The sequence below is a fragment of the Nipponia nippon genome, unplaced genomic scaffold (assembly GCF_047370975.1).
Source record: "Nipponia nippon isolate SJK-2023a ecotype South Korea unplaced genomic scaffold, ASM4737097v1 scaffold_86, whole genome shotgun sequence".
NCBI classification, from domain to species: domain Eukaryota; kingdom Metazoa; phylum Chordata; class Aves; order Pelecaniformes; family Threskiornithidae; genus Nipponia; species Nipponia nippon.
The window spans coordinates 3,538-26,672 of record NW_028262409.1 but is presented as its reverse complement, the minus strand read 5'-3'; the positions used below and the strand labels follow the sequence as shown (position 1 = coordinate 26,672).

Genomic DNA, 23,135 nt, shown 5'->3' with positions numbered 1-23,135 from the left:
GCAGGCAGGAGGAGCTGGACCCCCGTGGCTTGTCACACAGCTGTGATGGTTTGGGATGAAATGAGATGTGGTGGGACAGCTTGCTCACATGGGGTTCTGCAATGGAAAAAACCAGGCTCTACTGTAGAGACAGGCAGAGAGGATGAGTCTGGGGGATGCCCCCTGTGTTGAGGGGATGTCCCCTGTGTTGAGGGGATGCCCCTGGTGTTCTCCTCCTGTGGAGGACAACAACCAGCAGTGGATGGGGATTGACTCAAGGACTCCTTGAGCAAACTCAAGCACCATTACAGAAATGGAGAGGGGTCATTTGAGCAGATCCCTGAACACAAGTATTGGTATGCCCTGACCCCTGAGATTCCACTTTTTGGTCCAGAGGAATATGATGCCCCTTGAGAAATCCTGGAATATCTCCTGACCCATGTGGTGGTTTAGCCTCTGAGGAGAATCCAAACAGCACCTCTGACTGGAGTAATTTCACCTTCAATGCTGATGTACAGGGAAGATGGAGGGACGTCAGACCTTCCAGGCACTCTGTGGAAGGGTTAGGTCTTCAGAGATGCAAAATGGAGGTAATGGTGTTGTGTCAGTGTCCATCACATAAAAATGTGGCCCGCCTTGTGCTTTTCACCAGTTTAGGATCTGTCCCGTGACAATTTTTTGTAAAACAATGAACTCCTCGCACAGACACACACACACACTTGAAATAAGAATGAAAGGTAGATAGCAGAAATGAATTAGGGGCAACATTGTCTGAGAGGTGGTACTGTGAAATGGTAAGAAAGGGTTAGCAATGAGAGAAAAAGCACAGTTCTAAAAACTTCATGCCAAAATCTAAATACTCTTATGTTACAACTGTCTTGTCAATTAAGAAGGAATGAGAGGAATAAATTTAAAGAAATTAAATATATAATCAAGAAGAAGAAGAAATTTTAGAGCAAGGTACTGTTACTGCTTTTAATTTAAAGAGAAATAAGTCCATAACATGGCTGCTAAGACCCCACCCAGGCGCTTGCTCACTCTCCTCTCCTGAGGGATGGGGAGAGAATCAGAATGGCAAAGTGAGGAACTCATGGATCAAGAAGAGGACACCTGAATAGGTAAAACCAAAGCAAAATCAGGAATACGTTCGCTGCTTCCCATTGGCAGGCAGGTGTTTAGTCCTTTCCAGCCAAGCAGGGCTCCATCATGAGTAAGGATTACTTGGGAAGAGGAATGCCATAGTCCCAAATGTCTTCCTCCTTCCTCCCCCAGCTTTTATTGCTGAGCATGATGTTGTATGAGATATCCCTTTGGTCAGTTGGGGTCAGCTGTCCCGGCTGATTCCCCTCCCAGCTTCTTGCCCACACTCAGCCTGCTCGTTGGTTGGGCAGCAGGAGAAACAGCAAAAGCCTTCGCACTGTGCAGCTGCTGTTCAGCAACAGCTAAAACATCAGTGTTTTATCAACACTGGTCTGGTCACAACCCCAAAACATAGCACCGTAGGGGCTGCTATGGAGAAAATTAACTCCACTCCAGCCCCACCCAGGACACCAAGTGTCCCCTCCCACGGCAGTCCTGACACCAGTTCTGTTCCATTCCTGGTCCGTTGCAGACCAGCCATCTGCAATACAAATGTGGGCACCAGATACACTCCTCCCGAGGCCTTGCACAAGCATTTAGACCTCAGAGAGTACAGGGAGGCCTCAGGGAGGCCCTCCTCTCACACATCTTGGTGTGCTTCCTCAACGGATGTTTGAAGGATCCATGAATGGTGACTGGAGAAACACGGCCATCCCCAGAGAACGAGATGGAAAGCCTTGAGAGCTTCTTAACTTTCCAGTTGGCAATTAGGCAGTGACTGGCAGTGTGTAGGGATGGGAGGGAGGGTGGAGGGATGTCAGTGAGAAGCAAGGTGATGGTTCAGGGCTTTAGCAAATCCTTCCAACCATGTCTGAGCCCAGAAATGGAAAGCCATTGATGTCTGCGGGTGGAAGAGGAGTGGATTTGCCCTGGAAGTGTGACTGAAGGTCCCTGCACAAAGCAGGGCTTATATGAGGACTTTCCATCATGGGAGCATGCCTCAACCTGGCAGATGGGGAGTGCTCGTTGCTGGGGGTAGATGAACACTGCTCATCATGCCCCACGAGCCGACTTTTCTGTCTTCCGCTCTTTCACTACCCAAACTTGCCTGGAATTCAGGAAACATCCATGAGCCTGGAGAATGCATGAACCTCCTGGAGTGAGGTCCCATTACTGCAGGGGAGGTGGGAAGCCTTTGTGAGAGAAATGGGACTGGAGGGAGAGAGTGGTGTGTGCATAGAAGAAAGTGTGTTATGGGCCAGAAGAAGAGCTGAAAGAGCAAGGGGAAGTCATGCTAAAGTGGAATCATTCAGTGTTTGATTTGAGGCTAGGAGAATAAGGAGGTTGTGCAGTACAGTGCTGGGATTGAGGAGGCAAGCAAGTCTGGGACAGGGACAGCTTAGGTGATTGAGGGCCATTAGCAGGCCTATGAAGCCAGATGGTTTTTGTGGAATTCACATGCGTTGGCACATCCCCAGAAAACCACACCTTTGTCATTAAAGGAACAGAATCTAACACCAATCTAACACCAACCTGCCTCCTGCCTCCTGCCACAGACACAGCCCCCCACTCACACTGACCCTAGGCAGAGTCCTGAGCAAGGCATGAAGGACCTCCTTTATCAGGTCCTGGGGGGCAGGGCTTGGCCACTCTGATAATAAACACCAAGGGCTTACATGGCATCAGAGCCACCAGCACACGGCCTTTGCCACCTGCAACCAGTGGCTCCCAGTTTTTGCCTGATGAGCCCCCAGGGACCGACACGTTGACTGCTCATTGCCTTCATGGCCTTGTCAGCGCTGGCCCTCAGTGGGGCCCCCAACGCCCTCAGAAACTTGGTGCTTGCTTGTGCCTTGCACTTCTTTAGAGGCTTGTTCATTCTTTCAGTCTTTGCAGTTCAGGAACTTGGCACCAGAGAGCTCATTAACATGCAAAACACCCTAACAAGCCATGTCTCTCTGCATCATTTTCCCGAATTCTTCGTGTCTTCTGTGGCTACTTTGAAAACTTTCAGGAGAGTAGCCAAGGAGAGAAGATTTAAATAAGAAGGAACAATAAATCAGTTTTTCTTCTTTTTTCCAGTTTTCTTTATTTTTCTGTTTACAGAACAAGTGAGACCAGCCTTCTCCAATTCAGATTGACCCAGAGCATCTCCTGATGAAGCCTGCAGATGTAGGAAAGTTAAGATCATTTCTGTCAGACACTGTACAGCCCATCTTTGTCCTGTGTCCCATCGTCATCCTTGGTCCCCCTGCCCCCTCCCCCACCGGTCATTTCTCTCAGTGGCCGCCTGGGACTTGCATCAGGGTTTCTCAACTCTAAGCTCTTTCCACTAAAGACTGTAGCTCAATGCTTCAGCTCATTTGCACACATTCTCACCTGCTTTCTTTGGAGAATCAGCTGTACACAGTCACAGAATAATGTTTCTTACCTCCCAATTTAAAAAAAAAAAAAAGAAAAAAGAAAAAAGAAAAAGAAAAGAATAGCTCAGTAAAAAATAATAGATGTAGTCCAAGTTTCCTCCACTGAAGTCCACTTCCCACTGTCGGTAACCTTAGCAGAACACTTTCAGTGAGATACATGGGAAAACAGGTAGAAACACAAGTGAGGAGATGGCTCAAGGGACCATCAGGCAGCCTGCTGAAAGACAAGGCAAGCTTCAAACTGCCTGAAGCTCAGGGCAGCACCTGAGGAGCTGAGAGGTGTGGGAATGGGTAGAGAGCAATGGGAGGAGGAAAGCTGGATGGACACTGGGACATGCGTACGCCCAGGCAGCCTGCTGAAAAGATGCCTTGAGAAGTGGTCAGTTCAAGCAGGGCGTGTGGAAAGATGTGAAAGAGTGCTGAGAGTCAATACACAGTGCACTGGGCAGAGCAGGGTCAGGGGTGTAACAGGGGAGATGAGTGTTTCTTCTCCCAGGCATAGTTGTGGTTTAACCCCAGCCAGCAACTAGGAACCACACAGCCGCTCACTCACTCCCCCGCATTGGGGTGGGGGAGAGAATTGGAAGGGTGAAAGTCAGACAACTCCTGGTTGAGATAAGAACAGTTTAATAACTGAAGTAAAATAAAATAGAATTATAGTAGTAGTAGTAATAATAATAATAATATAATACAATAATAATGTACAAAGCAAGTGATACACAACACAATTGCTCACCACCCCCTGACTGATGCCCAGCCTGTTCCCGAGCAGCAATCCCTTCCCCCCCGGCCAACTCGCCCCAGTTATATACTGAGCATGACGTCATACGGTGTGGAATAGCCCTGTGGCCAGTCTGGGTCAGCCCCCCTGGCTGTGCCCCCTCCCAGCTTCTTGTGCACCAGGCAGAGCATGGGAAGCTGAAAAGTCCTTGACTGGTGTAAGCACTACTTAGCAACAACTAAAACATCAGTGTGTTATCAACATTATTCGCATACTAAATCCAAAACACAGCACTATACCAGCTACTAAGAAGAAAATTAACTCTATCCCAGCTGAAACCAGGATAGTGGGCTGGAAACGTCCATGTTGGCATCACGGGAAAGCATTGTCTATGGGTGAAAACTGTTCAAGGCATTTCAGCTGAAGCAAAATGTGCTCATAGTTTCTTCAAATGTTGATGATCATTCCTCATCTGTCTAGGCAGTGGTGCTCAGAGGGTGCTCTGCAATAGAAATATCGGCACCAAAGGAGCTCCACCTCGAGCCTTGCACAAGCCCATGGACCTCAAGGACAGATGTGCCTCAGGGAGGTCTTCCTCTCAACAAAATGCGCTTTCCCAACTGGTAGGTAGGGGTCCATGAATGTTGGAGGGACATGGTCATTTCTGGAAGGGGAAATGGAAAGCCCTGCTGAGAAACCTGGCTGCTGTGTGGTGCAGGTCCAGAGAATCAGCTGCCAGGGAAAATGTCTGAACTTGGTTCCTTACCCGCAGAGCATGGGGTAGCTTTCACCCAGACCCAGCCTTCCTTTTGGCTCTTTCCAGCAAGCTCTTGATTCAAAACATTGGCTTTCCTCATTGCTCTCCAGTACTGTTTAATTTTCTTCATTGACAGCACCAGCCAGCCCTCCAGATGCTTCATTTAGGTGGCCTTACTCATCCTGTGTCGTGTGGATCTATGACATCCATAGCAGCATGCAGGTGCCTCAGTCTCCTTATGTTGATTTGAAGGTTTGCACTCCTTAGTTAATAATCTTCATAAGTAAAATTAACCTCTGCTCCACAGATGTCTGTAGGACAGCTGTTTATGTTGGATGATGCCTTTCTAGACTCTCTGTCCCTTAAGAGAAGCACACAGTATCTGAACACTTTCAAAAAATCCTGCTTGGTAGCAACGTTAACCTGAACTAAACCTTTGATAGTAGGACAAAATTCAGCTGTGTGTGTGGACTGCAAAGGCAGTGAGGAACCCTCTCCTTTCTTCCTTTCTCCCCATCACTTGCTCAGGACTTGGGAGGAGAAGAAATTAAGAAAGGTGACATTCCTGGCTGCCAGTGATTGAATTCTGCTCCCATGAGTGCCTGACATCGAGACCCTCAGCTTCAGCTGAATCTCTTCTCTTTGGGAACACTGCAAGGCAGTGGCTCCGATGTCATGGTATGTCTGCAGATGCCCGACACTCTGACAAGATAACACCGCGAGCAATTGCAGGACACTACAGGTAATGTAAGGGGTGACCTGTTTCATGGATCTGCTGCCCAAGGTAGAAAGTGGCACAGCAACCATCTCAGAAACACCACAGGAGGATGTAAAAGAAGACAAGCATGGCCAATGTGGAAAGGATTAACAAGTGTGGTGGGTTGACCCCAGCCAGTAACTAATGAGCCATCCAGTCACTTGCTCACTGCCCCAGCAGCAGCCTGGGGAAGAGAATTGGAAAGGTAAAAGTGAGAAAAGCTCTTGGGTTGGAATTAAGAATGGTTCATAAGTGAAGCAAAGCTGCATTCACAAGCAAAGTGAAAACAAATTCTTTCCCTCCATGCCATTGGCAGGGAAATGTTCATCCATTTCCAGGCAAGCTTCCAGGCCTTCATCACGACTAACAGTGACTTGGGAAGGCAAATGTCATAACCACAAATGTCCCCCCTTCCTGTTCCTTTTCCTGGGCATTTATTCCTGAGCGTGATACCCTCTGGAATGGAATATCCCTTTGGTCATTTGGGGTCAGCTGTCCTGGCTGCATCCCATCCCAACTTCTTGCCCAACACCAGGCCACTCATTGGAAGGGCAGTGTGAGAGACAGAGAAGGCTTTCCTGTTGTTTAAGCACTCTTCAGCAATAGCTAAAAGAGTTTTGGTCAGAAATCCAAAACATGGAACCCTACGGGCTGCTATGAAGACAATGCACTCCACCCCAGCCAGCCAGGGCAGGCTGGCCTTTTTGGAAGGTGTGAGAATGTGAACAGTGAAGAATTTGAGAGGGGGAAAAGGGAAGCAGTAAATTAAAGATGAGGCCAGGGATGGCATTGGGACTGTTTGGGGTGGCTGTGCTGCTGCCTTCTACCTGATGTGAATTATTTCCACAGTCAGAGGGAACCTGAGGGCTTTCCCTCATGTTGAGGACACGGAGAGGTGAGGAATGAGAGTGTCATTCAGGCTGGAAGGGACCTGGCTAGATATCTGTAGAAAACATCCTGCTCAAAGCAGGGTCACACAAGGTTGCTCATGGGTTTATCCAGATGAGTGTGAGAAACTTCCAGGGATGGAGAGAGCACAGTCTCTGGGAAATGGATTCCCATGTCTGGCTGTCCTCATGTTGCAAAAGTTTCTTCCTATATTGAGCCTGACCCCCTCGTGTTCCAGCTCATAGCCTCCTGTGCTCCTGCCTTGCACCACAGTGTCTTCTTGGGAACCTCACCGTAGGCAATGCAAGTCTCTTCCATCCTCCCCGCAAAGCCCTCCAATCTCCAGGGTGAATAAGCCCAGCTCCCTCAGCCTCTCCTAACAGGACCAGTGCTCCAACCTGGGCCATCTCTGTGGCCCTCCACTGAAATTTGCGGATCCTCCAGCTTGCCAATGTCTCTCTGGCATTGCGGGGAACCAAAACCTGGGCAAGTATTCTGGATGTGGTGTCACAAGTGCTGAGCAGAGGGAGAGAATCACTTGCGCTGGCTGTGCTCCTGCTCACACAGCCCAGGCTGTTGTTGGCCATCTTTGCTGATGGCTCCTCTTTTGCCTAATGGAACCCAAAGACCAGCAGACCCTTTCCTGCAGAGCTGCTACCCGCCTAGGCAGTCCCTGTCCTAGGACATTTCAGAGCCATCATCCACTTTAAGAGCAGGACTTTGGTGGAATCTTTACTGGATATCATGAGGTTTCTATGTCCTTTGGGATGGCAGACCTGCCCTCCAGCCCTGCCCTGCTCTCCTCAATGGGATGTCTTCTACAAATGTATATGAAAAAGTACTGTCTCCTATCCTCCAGGTCATTGAAAAGATGTGAAACAGGGCAGGTTGCAAGCTAGACCCCTGCAGGACCCTACTAGCTAGATGCCTTCAGACAGAGCACCACGCATGTACCACACTCCTCCAAGCCCAACTGCTTTCCAGCAGGTTTTTTACTCAACGACTTATCCACCCGTGCAGCCCATACTGTCCTAATATGGACACAAGAAATTTTTGGAGGGATGATGCTGAAAGCCTTGATGACTTCCAGGTAAAAGACCATCTCTGCTCTCCCTGCATCCAGCAATCCTGTCCTTTCATCACAGAAAGCAAAGAAGATGGCCAGGAACAAGCTCCCCTGGGTAAACCTAGTTGCCTTCTCTTTCAGACACCCAGAAATGGGATTCAAGTGGACACGCTCTGGGGCACAGCCTTTCATTCCCCTGCTCATCATTGGGGCATTCTGGAAAGGTGTATGCATTGTAGAGGTGCTGCCAGTAATCAGCTAGTCCCCAGAGTCTCCGTGACGTTTGAAAGATGATGGAGAGTGGCCTTGCTGTGCCATTGGCCTGCTCCCTCAGCTCCCTGGGATGCTGCCCCTCCTGTCCCAGAGACTGGTAAAAGATGGTTTGCTCAAGTGATCCCTGACTTGGTCCCCATCCACCGCTGGCTGTTCACCTCCAGAGTCCTACCTCAAGGCACAAAGGCCTGGGAGACCTTGCTGGGGAAGTTTGAGGCAAAGAGGACACACACAATCTCTCATCTATCTACACCTGCTCTTACTTCAGCAGTGGCCACACAGGATCTTTGTTTCTTCTTTAACTGTTCCTGAAGCAGTAAACTCTCCTTATGGTGCCCTTCAACTGCCTTTCAAGTTTAGACTGAGTTTCAATCAAGTTTCCCCCTTGCGGAGCTTGGAGGATGCTGTCCTTGAAGAGCAGCTGTCCTGAGCTCTGCCACCATGTCACAGCTCTGTCTGCTCAGGAACAGCTCCAGCTCCTCCTGCCTGTGCCCCTGGCTGAGGGCACTGCTGCACGTTTGGGCTGAAGCACTGGAGCTGTGCAACCAGGCAAGCTCTGACTTGCTGTAAGGTACCCTGGTACCAAGGGTCCAAGACCCCGTGGGTGCAAATGCAGAGACATAGTATGGGCAAAAGGGAGCTACGTGTCTTCCTAGGCCCAGGTCTAAAGACCCAGCATGAAATGCCTGTTTCACTGAACTGAGGATAAGTCCCCAGCTTGAAGAAATTAGATCTTTCTTTGTCACCTTCCTGGGTGTCCTGCCTAATGATGGGACCAAAAAAGGGGATTCTCATGCCCAAGTCCTTTCCTGATAGGAGAAATGACATTGCTGGAAGTAAGTGTCTCTCTCTGCAGCTGAGGGAGGGAACATCAGTGATGCCTTCAGCCTGTTTCACAGCAGGTTCCCCTGCAGCCCCAGGGACACCTGGAGGGAGCCCAGAGGGGCAGAGAAAGTGGTGCCTTGGGCTGGGCCTCTGCTGCTGAGCTGGGCTGGGCTCCTGGCATGGAGGGAGCTGCTGGCAAGTGGGCAGCACTGCAGAGAGACAGCTCTGCCCAGGAGCAGCTCCTCTGCAAAGCGCAGCAGGGCTGAGGGCACTGCCTGCAAGTGCTGAGAGGAGAGGAGTGAGGCAGAGAGACTGTGAAGGCAGTGTGGAGTGGGAGGATGCTGAGAGCTCACTGCATGGGACAGATCTTCACAGCCCTCCACATGGTAAGTCCCTGGTTGCAGGACAATGTAACTGGTGTTCCTGGAGGGATATACAAAAGCTGCTACATCCCACAGCCTATGGGATTTTCAGGAGGACTTTCACAGTTTCTGTAATGTAGAGTAGGAGGATGTGCTGCAGAGGAGGACTTCCCTGCTGCACGTTCAGAAGGAAAAGGCAATACAGCTGCCACCTTCTGGGGTTTTGAAGATCGGTGTGCACCTGTGGGTGCCCAGGGCTGTCCTTCAGAGCTGGGTCACTGCACCTCAGTGGGCTGTGCACCAGGGCATGGAGTTTGCCGTCTGCCCGGGTCAGCACTCAGCCTGCCTAGGGAGCACCCTTCAAAGCTGTGGGGAGAACCTGTGGGTGGACGCAGGGCAGGATCCCTGTGCTGTCCAGAGGGTGCAGCGTGGGTCAGGGCTGCTCAGACTTCTACATCACCTGGAGGACATTTGCAGAGGGTCGTTTTAAAGATAGATGTCAAGGTAGGGGATTACCTGAAAACACAGAGATCTGTGCTTTGAGTTTTTCCACTCTTGGTTGGCTGAGTGGGCAGTGGGAGATGGGAATTTATTTCTCTGCTCCGGAGTAGGCAATGAGACCCCAGTTCTCATCAGGACTTGCCTGAGCTGCTCCTTAGCCCCTGCACACCCAGAGATGTCCCTGGGCAGTGTCCTGCTGCCAGGAGGTGTCTGCAGGGCAGAGCTGAGCACGCAGCAGGTGGGATGGGCTCTGTGAGCATGGAGAGGGCAGAGATGTGGGGATCAGGCATCTTCCTGCCATCCCCTGCAGGACACATACTTTCCCGGGAGCAACCCCTGGTCTCCTTACTACTCACAAAGCAGAGTCTCAGCCCTTAATGGCATGGAGACTTGGCCATGAGTTGCCTTCCCAAGCACCCTGACCACCAAAGAGAGTTAAAACTCAAGGGTCTGTCTCTGTCTCCCTCTCCTGCCTCCCTTGGCAGGGCTCCTTTGGCGTGTTCTCCTCTTCTCCCTACTGCCCTTCTTCTCACTGTTACACTCACTGGTATGGGGGGTGAGGATTTAAGTACAGCTCAGACACCAACGCTGCGTGTGCTGTCACGCACATATGGCCATGGAGGAAAAGCATCCAGCTCGCACCCTGTTCACCTGTGGGGCTCTGGGTACTGCAGTGTGTGCGGCTGGCACGGATCTCACCCTCCCTTCAGGACGTAACAAATGCAGGACAGTTGACTCTGTCCTTGGGAGGTCCTGCTGGGCTGCAGGCTGCCCTCCCGTAGGGCACAGCTCTCCCAGGGCATCTCTGTGTTTTGCAGGAGCCCCATGGAGAAGACACCTTGGTGCTAAGGCCATTGAAATGCTGCTGGGTGGCTGCATGTGGGCAGCTGTCATGAGCCCTCTGTGTCCCTGGCTGGGAGGGCAGAGCTGAGATCCTCCTCAGGTGCGATGAGATGGGGTGAGGGGTTTGGAGATCTGCACTGGGAAACTGGATTCCTCTGCTCCCAGCACTGGCCTCTTTCTTTTGGGGGGAACACCCGAGTGCGATAGTCCTCCAGCTGGAAGAGCTGCCAGCCCAGGGCAGCTGAGAGCAGGGCTGATGGACAGAGCGGCTGTCCTCACTCTGCACTAAGGGGCAGTCCCTGTGCCCAATCTCAGCACCCACAAGGTTTCCCTCGCAGTGCAGCAGAAATGCCAGGCATTGCTGCATTCCAACCACTGCTCAGCTGTGCTGGGGCAACTAGAGCAGAAGGCACAACCCAAACTGCCCACAGCTCTGCTCTGCAGTCAGGTGAATTGGGAGTGACAATGCTGAAAAGCTCTTTGATATCACGACTGGATTTAATCTGAGATCACCCCGAGTTCCTAATTACCTACTTGTGTAGGGCAGGACAGAGTCCTGCAGAGCCCCCAGCAGAGCCTGCTGCTCCCTGGGGCACCCTCAGCCAGCACCAAGCAGAGCTCACCAAAGCTCTTCCCGAAAAGTGAAAGGCTCTTTGGGGGCTTCATATAAGAATGTGAATAGATTTTTCTCAAAGCAGTCAGCCCTAACTTCTCCCTTCCTTTACCTCCTTGAACAGATCCCTATTCTCAGAGGGACACAATGTCCAACAGCAGCTCCATCACCCACTTCCTCCTCCTGGCATTCGCAGGCACACGGGAGCTGCAGCTCTTGCGCTTCTGGCTCTTCCTGGCCATCTACCTGGCTGCCCTCCTGGGCAACGGCCTCATCATTACCGCCGTAGCCTGCGACTACCGCCTCCACACTCCCATGTACTTCTTCCTCCTCAACCTCTCCCTCCTCGACCTGGGATCCGTCTCCACCACTCTCCCCAAATCCATGGACAATTCCCTCCGGGACACCAGGGACATCTCCTACATGGGATGTGCTGTCCAGATCTTTCTGGTTGTCTTTTTAATTTCAGCAGAGTATTGGCTTCTCACCATCATGGCCTATGACAGCTACGTTGCCATCTGCAAACCCCTGCAGTACGGGACCCTCCTGGACAGCAGAGCTTGTGTCCACATGGCAGCAGCTGCCTGGGGCACTGGGTTCCTCTATGCTCTCCTGCACACTGCCAATACATTTTCACTGCCCCTCTGCCAAGGCAATGCTGTGGGCCAGTTCTTCTGTGAAATCCCCCAGATCCTCAAGCTCTCCTGTTCACAATACTACCTCTGGGAGGTTGGGCTTATTGTGGTTGGTGTCTTTGCGGACTTCGGGTGTTTTGTTTTCATTGTGCTGTCCTATGTGCAGATCTTCAGGGCTGTGCTGAGGATCCCCTCTGAGCAGGGACGCCACAAAGCCTTTTCCACGTGCCTCCCTCACCTGGCCGTGGTTTCCCTTTTTCTCAGCACTGCCATGTTTGCCTACCTGAAGCCCCCCTCCATCTCCTCCCCATCCCTGGACCTGGTGGTGGCAGTGCTGTACTCGGTGGTGCCTCCAGCAGTGAACCCCCTCATCTACAGCATGAGGAACCAGGAAATCAAGGATGCCTTGTGGAAAGTGATCCAATGGGTGCTGTTTCACTGAGAATAACCCTCCTCCCCTCCTCTGCATGTTTCCCAGAGTTTATCTTATGCCACAATTCTGCTTTTTTCTCTCGTGATAATTCTACTTAGAGATAATTTGCTGGGTTTATATTCCTGCTGTGGGGGTTTGATCCTGTTGTGTCTGACCCTTGCACAACACTGTGTTACATGTGTCCCATCACATTTTAGCTCTTCAATAAAAGGGGGGCTCCTGGCTTCAGTGCCTGAAGGCAAGGCTCTTCTTCCAAAGTTGCTTCCAGGAAAACGTCCAAGGAATTGGTCTTCTGAAGTTTCCCGTCTCCTTGTGTTCTGAGTGGTTTTGGGGTTAAGCGCATGGTAACCTTGGGTTCCACTGGACCAAGTGTTCTGGTTTTAAAGGCTCTCTTCTTGGTGTCTAATGGCCGTGGAGATGGTCTATCAGCTCCCCATTCTTTCTCCAGGTTGCTTCTTGTATGATAGGATGCATGGCATGTACCAGACTCTCTAGAAAATACTTTGGAAAAGTCAGGAGAGCAGAGGATGGGGACTCCCCACATGCCCTGGGGTTGGAATGAATGGAGACTCAGAAGGTGAAACACCCTCAAAGGTGAAGTCCCCCAGAAGTAAAGGCTAAATTGTGATATCTGTGAAAAAGGCCTCTGCAATGCAATGGGAGTCAGTGGAAACCCAGCAGGCACAGGGAAGGGAGAGTGGAGAGCTGCAGGAGCTGCCTGAGGACCCCCAGGGCCAGGACTCTGGTGCTGTCCTGGGGAGTGGGGCTGGTGGCAGCAGAGGATGGGGAAAATTCAGTCAGGGTTGGGGCTCACCTACATTATGGATTCAGGAGAGGCAGAGAGTGCCTAGCCTCTGTTTCCTCATGGCCTTGTGTCCAGCACCAGCCGTGGGGCTGATGGGGAGCCTGAACCCCGCTGTCTGCCCCCCAGCAGCTGCTGTGGCCTTCAGAGGGGCTGGGGCTGTGGGGTGAGTGCCCAGAGCTCTGCAGCAGCCTGCGCTGGGCAGTGCCATGGAGCCAGCCCAGGCTGGGCTGCTCTGCTGGGCTGGGGAGAGGGCAGGGGAGGTGGGGAGAGGTGGGGAGGGTCTGGGCTGGGCTGGAAAGAGCCCGGGAGAGAAAACCACCAGTGCAGAGCTAAGGTGTGTGAGTGTGCAGGGTAGGGGCAGCCAGCACTCCCAGTGCAGAGCCAGGTGTCGTGGTGAAGGAAGCAAGGCATCCAAGGTGCAGAAGAGAGGGTCATGGTCTGTGCCATGTTTCCAGGACACCCTGGGAAAACTGCCCCAGGAAATATGTCCCAGACCAGTCCCACCCACTGGCCATACACCCCAGGCCTGAGGAGGATACTTTGCTGCATGGTCACCCCCATCCTCCTCTGGGGCTCAGTGACACCCAACTCCACTGCCATTAGTAATCAAAAGGGAACCAGTTTCCTACTGGCAGCCATTACACACCAAATCCCACAGCTCTTGCCACAGCTGGACTCTCAGCCAAGCCTCTTCTCAGACATCTCCAGCTCAGTCAGGTGCTTGTCTCGACAAATTCTGAAAATCTCCATTGACTGAGATCTCCCCTGCTGGCCTGGGTCCTTGCTCTGGTGTTTGGCTCTGAGGGACTTCTTATAAACCCAGCTCTCTCAGCCTCTCCTTGTCCATTATCTGCTCCAGGCCCCAACCATCCTTCTGACCTCTGCAGGACTTGCTTCAGTCTGTCAGGATCTTCCTTGTGCTGCTGAGCCCCAGGCTGCACACAGCAGTCCTGCTGTGGTGGTCCTGTAGTGGGTTCGCCTTGGCCAGCAGCCAGACACCCACCCAGCTGCTCACTCGCACCGTCAGCTCAAAAGGACAAAGGAAGAAAATAAGGTGGACTAGCTCATGCGTCAAGATAAAGACAGGGAGATCACCTACTCATTACTGTTATGGGCAAAGAAGAGTTGACTTGGGGAAGATCAAGTGAATTTATTGCCAATTAGAAAAGATTCGGATAGAGAGAAATCATAGCAAAAATATTCAGGACCATTTCCCCACCCCACTCCTTCTTCCCAGGTTCAAATTACTCCATTGCTCCCAATTCTTCTACCCACCCCAACCCCAAGAGGAGCTGCGGGGATGGTGAATGGGGCTTACGGTCAGCACAGAACATCTCTGCCACTCCTTCCTCCTCACACTGCTCCCCTGCTCCAGCGTGGGCCCTCCCCACAGGATCCCACTGTGTTTGCCATCAAGGCTGTGTGTTGTTCATTTCTTTCTGTCTTACTTTTCTCCTTCACACTCACAGAATGACAGAGATGTTGAGATTGGAAGGGACCTCTGGAGTTCATCAAGTGCAACTCCCCAGCTGCGACACGGTCAGCTAGAGCAGGTTGCTCAGGACCTTGTTTAGGTGGGTCTGGAATACCTCCATGGATGGAGGCTCCTCAGCCTCTCTGGGCAAGCTGTTCCAGTGTTTGACCACCCTGACAGTGAAAAAGTGTTTTCTTGGGTTCAGAGGGAATGTCATGTGTTTTTATCTGTGTCCATCACCCTTTGTCTTGTCAGTGGGAACTACTGAGAAGACTTTGGCTCCCTTGTCTTCATTCCTTCCCATCAGGTATTTATGCACATTCATAATATCCCCCAAGCAATGTTTTCTCCTGGGAAATTAGTGAAAAAAGTATACTTTTCCTAATTTTTCTCTGGAGTACTCCATACAGGAAAGACATGGACCTGTTGGAGCTGGTCTAGGGAAGGCCACAAAAGTGATCAGAGGGGTGGAACCCCTCTGCTGTGAGTAAAGGCTGAGAGAGTTGGGGTTGCTCAGCCTGGGCAAGAGAGGCTCTGGGAAGGCCTTCTTGGTGCCTTTCAGTAATTAAAGGGGCCTTAGAAGCAAGATGGGGACAAACTTTTTAGCAGGGCCTGTAGTGATAGGACAAGGTAATGGTTTCAAACTAAAGGAGGGGAGATTGAGACTAGATATAAGGAAGAACTTTTTTACGATGAGGGCAGTGAAACACTGGCATAGGTTGCCCAGAAAGGTGGTAGATGCCCCATCCCTGGAACCATTCAAGGTCAGGTTGGACAGGGCTCTGAGCAACCTGATCTAATTGAAGATGGCCCTGCTCACTGCAGGAGGCTTGGACTAGATAACCTTTAACAGTCCCGTCCAACTCAAATCTTTCTATGATTCTTTCTATGATTCTATGATAACTAAGTACGGTGCTGGGATATCTTAGGTGACTGAGGAGCATTAGCTTTGAAAGCAGCTGGATGAGTTGCTTGGGGATTCACAGCTTTGGCAAATCCCTGCAAAACCACAGCTTTGTGCTAGAAGCAAAAGGCAGGGAGGACAAAAAGACATTTGTAAAGCCTAGGTACACAGTGAGGTGGGGAATCTGGGGGGTGGCCAAAGTCTGCAGGAGAACTGCTGCAGGCATGGGACAGCATGGGAGAGCCCGTGGTGGAGATGACTGAGGGCCTTGGTGGGGCTGGGACTTCCCCAACACAACCAAGATCTCTCTCCTCTCAGCTATCAATATTGTCACTGCCACCAAGAGCCATGAGGGGACACCATTTCCTTACAGCCCCATGGCCTTCTTCCGTCCTCATCCCCCCACAGAGTCCAGGCGTTCCTAGGGTTGTCCTGCACTCGTCATCGCACACCCCCACATCACACTGCTCCATCAAGAGCCCTGAGCAACGCATGAGGAAAAGGATCTCCCTTCCCCGGTGCCAGGGATCAGAGCTTGCCCATCCTTCTGGATGAAACCCATCAAGGGCTGACGTGGCAGCAGAGCCACCTGCCCATTGCCTTTGTCACCTGGAACCAGTGGTGACCTCTTGCCAGTTTAAGGCAGCCCCCAGGGAGGGGTACCTCCACCCCTGCTTCCCTTCATGGCTTCAGCTGTGATGGCCCTCAGGGGGCCCACTGACACCCTCAGAGTCCTGGAGATTTTAATCAGATTTTGAAGGCTTCTTCAGCGGCTTGTTCAATCTCCTTTCGGTAGCTGCAGTTCAGGAACTTAGCAGCAGAGGGCTCATGGAAATGCAGATACCCTAACATGCCATGGCGCTCTGCAGCTTTCTTTAATGCCTCCCTTCTTGTGTGGTTCATTAGGGAGAGTTCAGGAGTAGAGTCTAAATGAGAAGATGTCAAAAAGAAATAACATTTTAAAAAGATTTGTGCATTTTCATTATTTTTCTGCTTACAGAATAAACAATATAGACAATCTCCAAGTCATATAGATCCAGAAGGTCTCATGATGAAGTATGAACATGTGGGAAAAGCCAGACCCTTTCTGTCAGACACTCTAGAGACACTCTTCATCCCACCCACCCCACCCCAACCTGCCATTTCTCTCACCGGTCATCTGAAACTTATATCATTCATGTTAAAATCAAAGCTTTTCCCACTCAGGCTGGAGCTGAATGTCTCAGCATCAGTTTTCCTCTGCTTTCCTTGGAGAAGTGGCTGCACAGAGACACAGCATTTCTCTTAGTTAACAAGAACAAAAACAAAAAAAGGAAGAGTGGTTCAGTGAAGAATAAAAAACATTCATCAGGTGTCCATGAAGTCCAAGTTGCCTCCACTAAATCCCATTTGTTCTTTGGAGGGGAAAATGTGCAGTGAGATTAGTAGGAAAGGACAGAGAGAAAGGCAATGAAGGAGTTGGCTACAGAGACAGTCAGGAGACAGGAGCAGCAAGCTTTCAACTGCCTGAAGCTCCAAGCAGCACCTGGGTACTTGGGAGGGGTCTGAGGGAATGGAGAGTAATGGGAGGAGGAAAACCAGATGGACACTCAAAAAGGCATCTGTGCAGACAGTCTACTGGAGAAGATGACTTGAGAAAGGGTCAGTTGAATCAGGACATGTGGGAATAGCTAGAAGATTAGTGAGATTCAGTACACTCCATACTGGACAGAGCAGTGGTCAAGCAAGTGCCAGGGAGATCAAGGTTTCTTGTCCCGAGAGCAGTACACATCCTGGAGAGTTTCATGATGGCAGCACAGGAAAACATTCTCTCTCTATGAAAAGTATTCAAACATTTCAGCTGATGAAAATGTTCCCGTACTACATACATGTTGAGAAAGTTGCCTCATCTTTGCAGGCCAAACTCAGTTCCTGACCAGAAGCCTCCAGTGCCACTTCAGGAGGTCCTGCTGTGCCTGATACACTCACCTGGGACTGGGAGTGATCACAAGGGGCCATGGGAAACCTGGACCCTCCAATGGAAACTGCAGATGAAGGGTGACACAAGGCATCTGTGCTCCTGTAACTCAACCCACCCTGGTTTCCAAAATTGTTCTTAAAAAAAAAAAAAATAAAAAAGCCACTCCTGCTTCTAAATTCCTCCTTCTGAAGTGAGTCTCTGCACCCTCCTCCTCTCTGCTTCCATTACCTGTGGAGCTTCCTCATGAGTTCCCTCTTCACCCAAGCTGGTCTTATCAGCTATGTACTCACTGCTGCTCTTTGTGGGTGATTCTCTCGTTAAAGACAAGCTGTACTGAGTTGTGCTGCCCCTCACTGCTGCCCACGGGATCCCCACTAAAAGCCCCCTGAACAGGCCAAAGTCTTCCCCTCTGAGGTCTGACTCCTGCCCTCTGCTCCTCTCCCTCCTCAGGCTGCTCAAGAGCTGCACCCCCTTTTTCATGGTCACTACAGTCAAGGATGACCCTGGTTTTCAGGTCCCTGACAACTCTTCATGGTTTGCAAGGACCTGATCCAGGTGAGCATCATCTCTGTTGGTCCAGCTGGTGGCTTTGCAAAGAAATTGCTCCAACACCCTCCAGAAACCTATTGGTCTGTTTTCACAGTGCTGTGTTCTCCTCCAATGAATGTCAGGGTCATTAAGGTCCCCAGAAAGAGCCCCATGTCACTGACCTGGAGACCTCCTGGAGTTGCTTAAGTAAGTGCCTGTCCACCTCCTCCCCTTGATCACCAGTTCTTTATCTCCCATCACGATGTTGCCCTAACTGACCTCTCCTCCGATCCTCACCCACAAGGGCTCACCCAGCCTGTTGACTTTCCCAGCAAGGAGCTCCATACATCCAAGCAACTCCTTCACACAGAAAATATTCCTCTTCTGATGCTCCCAGCCTGTGCCTCATGAAGAACCTTTATCCATCCATTGCAGCACGCCAGCTGTGGGAGGTGTCCCACTGTGCCTCAGAAGTCACAGCTTGTGACAGACCTCGGGGCTCCAGCTCCTCCTGCCTGTTCCCAGTCAGAGGAGAGTGTTGCACATCTGGGCTGCAGCCGCGGAGTTGTGGCTCCAGGCCAACCTCAGCCTTGTCATGGTGAACAGGGACACCAAGCACCCAAGAGCCCATGTACACAAAAGCTTTGCTGTATGGCAGAGACATGCTGGAGCGGATGGCAGACAGCATTGTAAGAAAGACTTGAGGTGCCCTAAAAGAGAGCAATGCCTGCTGTCCCCAAGGTCCGAGAGAAACAGGGCTGGGCTGGGCAGCCCTGGCAGGAGAGGGCATTGCTGTCTGCGGTGTCTCTGCAGCCCTGCAGGGCCTTTGGTGGAGAGAGGCACTGATCTCCTGGAAGGACAAGGTGCTGCTGAAAGCATCCTTGGGTGTGGACATCCTGTGGTCTATGCCTACTCGAAATTCACTGGGCTCTTTGAAGACTGTATCGTCAAGAGGGTGAGTAAAGGATGGGGCAAAGGAGAAGTAGAAGAAACTGAGAACATAGGCCCACAAGTGGAGAGCGCAGTGCAATGTGCTGCTTATTCATGCGGTGCCTTGCATCTGCTGGACAGAGATGGGACAGGGCTGGCCTCACTGCAGGGGTGGCAATCAGTCACTTGCACACAAGCACCGAAGGAATCTGAGATGGCACCTGGGGTGTCTGTCACGCACCCGCTCGGAGGGGACACGGCTTTCCTGCAGGTCCTGTGCTGTCCCTGCCAGCCACAGGCAGTTTTGGTGGAGAGCCTTGGCGTCTCACAGAGCCCTACAGGCCTGTGTTTGGCCATTCAATGAGCAGCTGCCCTGAATTAGGTTAGGCTCCGTGGGGCTGTGTGAGACAACTCTTGTTACAGGCAATGGACAGCTAGTCAATACAGCTAAAGGAGGGGAGAAAGAGAAAGACTTCCCTCTCCCTCTGGCACAGAACACCATTTGGTCAGCTGGACACCTCTCTAGGCGGCCCTGAACAGCGTGAGTAGGGACAGGGGGTGATGTCCTAAATGTGGGCATCTGCCGTCATTTCAGCTGGCATCCTCACCAGGCTGCAGGATGGTGCCCCCAGATGTTTCCCAGTCTCTCAGTACTGCTCCATTATCGTGGACAACATCTGGCACCTCAGACATCACCAGGTGTTTTTGTGTGAACTCCTGGTCTCCATCTCCATCAGTGACAATGGGACTACAGACCCTATTTGTAGCAGACACCATGACTGAAGCAGGAGGAATCTCATGTCCTGTGGGTTTGTGGCAGGCATGGGAGGGAGCTGAGGTCCCTTCCACCGCAGGACTACAACTCCAGGAGGAGATGCCTCCACTGACTCAGCTGATTGCCTTCTCTCAGCATGGGTAAAGGAGATGCCTCCCACCAGTGTCCAGGTGTCCTGTCTGATGATGGGCCAAGGAAGGGGGATTCTCAGACCTAACTGTGTCTCGGAGAGGAGAAAGGGCACTGCTGCAAAGAAACGTCTCTGCGGAGGTGAGACAGGCAACATTGGTGATTCCTTCAGTCTCTTCCCAAGGAGGTTCCTGGAGAGCCCCAGGGACACCTGGAGGGAGCACAGAGTGGGGTGGGGGGCAGAGCAAGTGACGTCTTGGGCAGGTCCTCTCCTCCGGGGCTGAGAGAGGCTCCTGGGATGGAGGGAGCTCATGGGAAGCAGGCAGCAGTGCAGAGAGACAGCTCGGCCAGGGAGCAACTCCTCTGCCAAGCGCAGCAGGGCTCTGGGAAAAGGAGTAGGGCAGAGAGAGATTAAAGGCAGCCTGGAGTGGGGGGAGAGAGGAGAGCTGCAAGGGAAGAAACCTTTCCAGCCCTTGTCACGGTAAGTCTCTTGGTGCAGGGCAATGCAGCTGCTGTTCCTGGAAGGATCTCCTAAAGCTATCATAGCCTACAGCCTACGGGCTCTGTCAGGAGGCCTCCCAGCCCAGGGGCTCATGTTAGACAGATATGAAGGGGTGAAGGCCGGGTGTGCAGCCAGAGCTGCCCAGGGCATTTCAGAGGGGACTTTTGCAGAGGAAGAGCAAGGCAGGGGATCCCCTGAAGGTAAAGACCTTTCCTGAGACTGTGCTTTCCGTTTCCTGCTGTTTCTGGAAAAAGGGGAAAGACGCTGCTGCATTTGGAGAGGGAGACTGAGAGTCCTGAGCCGCTACACTGAGAGATCAGGAGGTCTGGTGGGAAGCAAGTCAACTGCTTCCATCCCCTCCTCTACCTCCAGAGCAAGACCCCTGCTCTCGTCTCCCACCCAGCACAGCCTCTGCCCTCAAGGCTGTGTGGTCCAGGGCAGGAGGTGCCTCCTCTGCAGCCAGAGCTCTGGCACAGCAGAGGGGCATCTCCCCTGACATGGGGCCGCTTCCCTCTGCAGGGCAAAGGGGCTGAGAGCGACTGCCCTGGGCTTTTGCTAACCGGGAGGTGCTGTGCCCTGCTGGGTGAGGAGAAGGCTTTCCTGAGTGCCCGGCCGCCTCTCCTCTCCTTGCTTCCCTTAGGAGGAGAGTCACAGAGTTCTCCTTTGTTCCTCCACCTGCTTGTGCTGCTCTTCTTCCTGCTCTTGGGCTCCCTGGCAGTAACGGTGGTGGTGTGGGGCAAGGGGTGGGGGTGCTGAGTGCCTGCTCTGGCCCTGACCTGGAGGGCGCTGCCCTGGAGGTGTTTCCATGGGACCAAGGTGCCCAAGCCCTCTCTTCATTTTCCAGGCTTGAGATACTGCAGTGAGTGCTTGGGCAATGAGAGACTGCTTCCCTTAGCAGACATCACCTTCAGACACCTGATCAGGCTGGACAGGGCGTCCTGCGGGGCTGTGAGCATCACTCCAGAAGGGCACAGCTCTCCTGTAGGACATTGGTGATGTCTGAGAGTGCCTGATCTGCCCACGCCACTCAGCATCCTTGTCCTGTCCTCTCCATCATACTCTGCAGAGCTGTGCTGGAAAGGAGAGGTGTTTTGAAATCTGCACCTTCAACAGGACCCCTCTGCTCCCAGGGCAGTCCAGTGGCTTTTTCAGAGCAACTTCTGTGTGCAGCCCTCCTCCAGCTGGGAGCAGTGCAAGCACAGAGCAGCTGGGCACCAGGCTGATGGACAGAGCAGCCCTCCTGGATGGGAGCACTGACGCAGGTTTACACTGAGAGCAAGGGGGCATGGGGGAATTTTACCCTTTCCACAGTATTTCCCAAGTGGGATGGGGGTGTCTGTTTTCTAAAGCAGAGTGTAATGAGACACATTTGCTGCACCTCATCTCCCACCTTCCTCTGTGGAAGAAAGCGTCCTTCGGAGCTTGCACCCTGCGCTCTAGTGCAGCACAGGGAACTCCTCCCCAGGAACCCTCCCTCCAAACACCCTGGGCTGTTGCTGCCTTCATGGGTCATTGCTGTAAAGCAGGGCTGACCCTCAAGGAGCCCCTGGGGAGAGGGCACAGCTCAGCACAGCACACTCAGCCAGCACAAACCAGAGCTGAAGCCTCGGAGCTGCATAACGGTACCCCCGGAAAGAAAAGCTCCCTTAAGTATTTCACAATGAAGGAATCAAATCTTGCTCTAAGAAGTTTCTCTGAATTTTTCTGGTTTATCTCCTTTGGCTGTTTCCATGCCCAGAAGCAGCAGATGTCCAATGGCAGCTCCATGAACGAGTTCCTTCTCCTAGCATTCACAGACAGGCGGGAGCTGCAGCTCTTGCACTTCTGGCTCTTCCTGGCCATCTACCTGGCTGCCCTCTTGGGAAACGGCCTCATCATCACTGCCGTAGCCTGCGACCACTGCCTCCACACCCCCATGTACTTCTTCCTCCTCATCCTCTCTGTTCTTGACCTGGGCTCCATCTCAACCACTGTCCCCAAAGCCATGGCCAATTCCCTCTGGGACACCAGGGCCATCTCCTATGCAGGATGTGCTGCCCAGGTCTTCTTTGTATTCTTCTTGTTTGGTGCAGAGTATTCTCGTCTCACCATCATGGCCTATGACCGTTTTGCTGCCATCTGCAAACCCCTGCACTACGGGACCCTCCTGGGCAGCAGAGCTTGTGTCCACATGGCAGCAGCTGCCTGGGGCACTGGGTTTCTCAATGGTCTCTTGCAGACTGTGAATACATTTTCACTCCCCCTCTGCCACGGCAATGCTGTGGACCAGTTCTTCTGTGAAATCCCCCACATCCTTAAGCTCTCTTGCTCACAATCCTACCTCAGGGAAATTTGGCTTCTTGTGGTTAGTGTCTTTGTGGGCTTTGGGTGTTTTGTTTTCATTGTGGTGTCCTATGTGCAGATCTTCAGGGCCGTGCTGAGGATCCCCTCACAGCAGGGACGCCACAAAGCCTTTGCCACGTGCCTCCCTCAGCTGGCCGTGGTCTCCCTGTTTGTCAGCACTGGCATGCTTGCCTACCTGAAGCCCCCCTCCATCTCCTCCCCACCCCTGGAACTGGTGGCAGCAGTTCTGTACTCAGTGGTGCCTCCAGCAGTGAACCCCCTCATCTACAGCATGAGGAACACAGACATCAAAGAGGCACTGAGGAAACTGTTTGAACACAGACTACTGCAGCATCAGTAAGGTGGCCATCATCCTCAGGAAAAGCTCGCATGCTCTTTTGATCATATGTGTCTTGGTTTTCTCTTTGTTTATTTTACGTCATATATTACTTCCACTTAAATAGTATTGTTATTATTCCCCTGCCAGTGTTTTCTGACGCAAAAGATCTCACACAGATACGGAGCCAGGCTCCCTGTCTAGGGAAACACAATAAAGAATCCAGCAGAAAATTCTTTGACTCTGCTCCCATCTCATACAACTCCACTGAAGCTGGGAGTGCAGCCCCAGCATACAGGAGGGGTCAAGGAGC

At 52.0% G+C, this 23,135-nt stretch overlaps 2 protein-coding genes across 2 annotated transcripts; both read left to right on the top strand.

The window, feature by feature from the left end:
- The first annotated feature begins 11,235 nt into the window (after positions 1-11,235).
- Positions 11,236-12,165, top strand: LOC148050383 (olfactory receptor 14A16-like). Its single transcript, XM_087742853.1, has one exon. The coding sequence runs from the start codon at positions 11,236-11,238 to the stop codon at positions 12,163-12,165; it is 930 nt and encodes a 309-aa protein (XP_087598979.1).
- A 9,745-nt stretch (positions 12,166-21,910) lies between these two features.
- Positions 21,911-22,846, top strand: LOC148050382 (olfactory receptor 14J1-like). Its single transcript, XM_087742859.1, has one exon. The coding sequence runs from the start codon at positions 21,911-21,913 to the stop codon at positions 22,844-22,846; it is 936 nt and encodes a 311-aa protein (XP_087598985.1).
- The last annotated feature ends 289 nt before the right edge of the window (positions 22,847-23,135 follow it).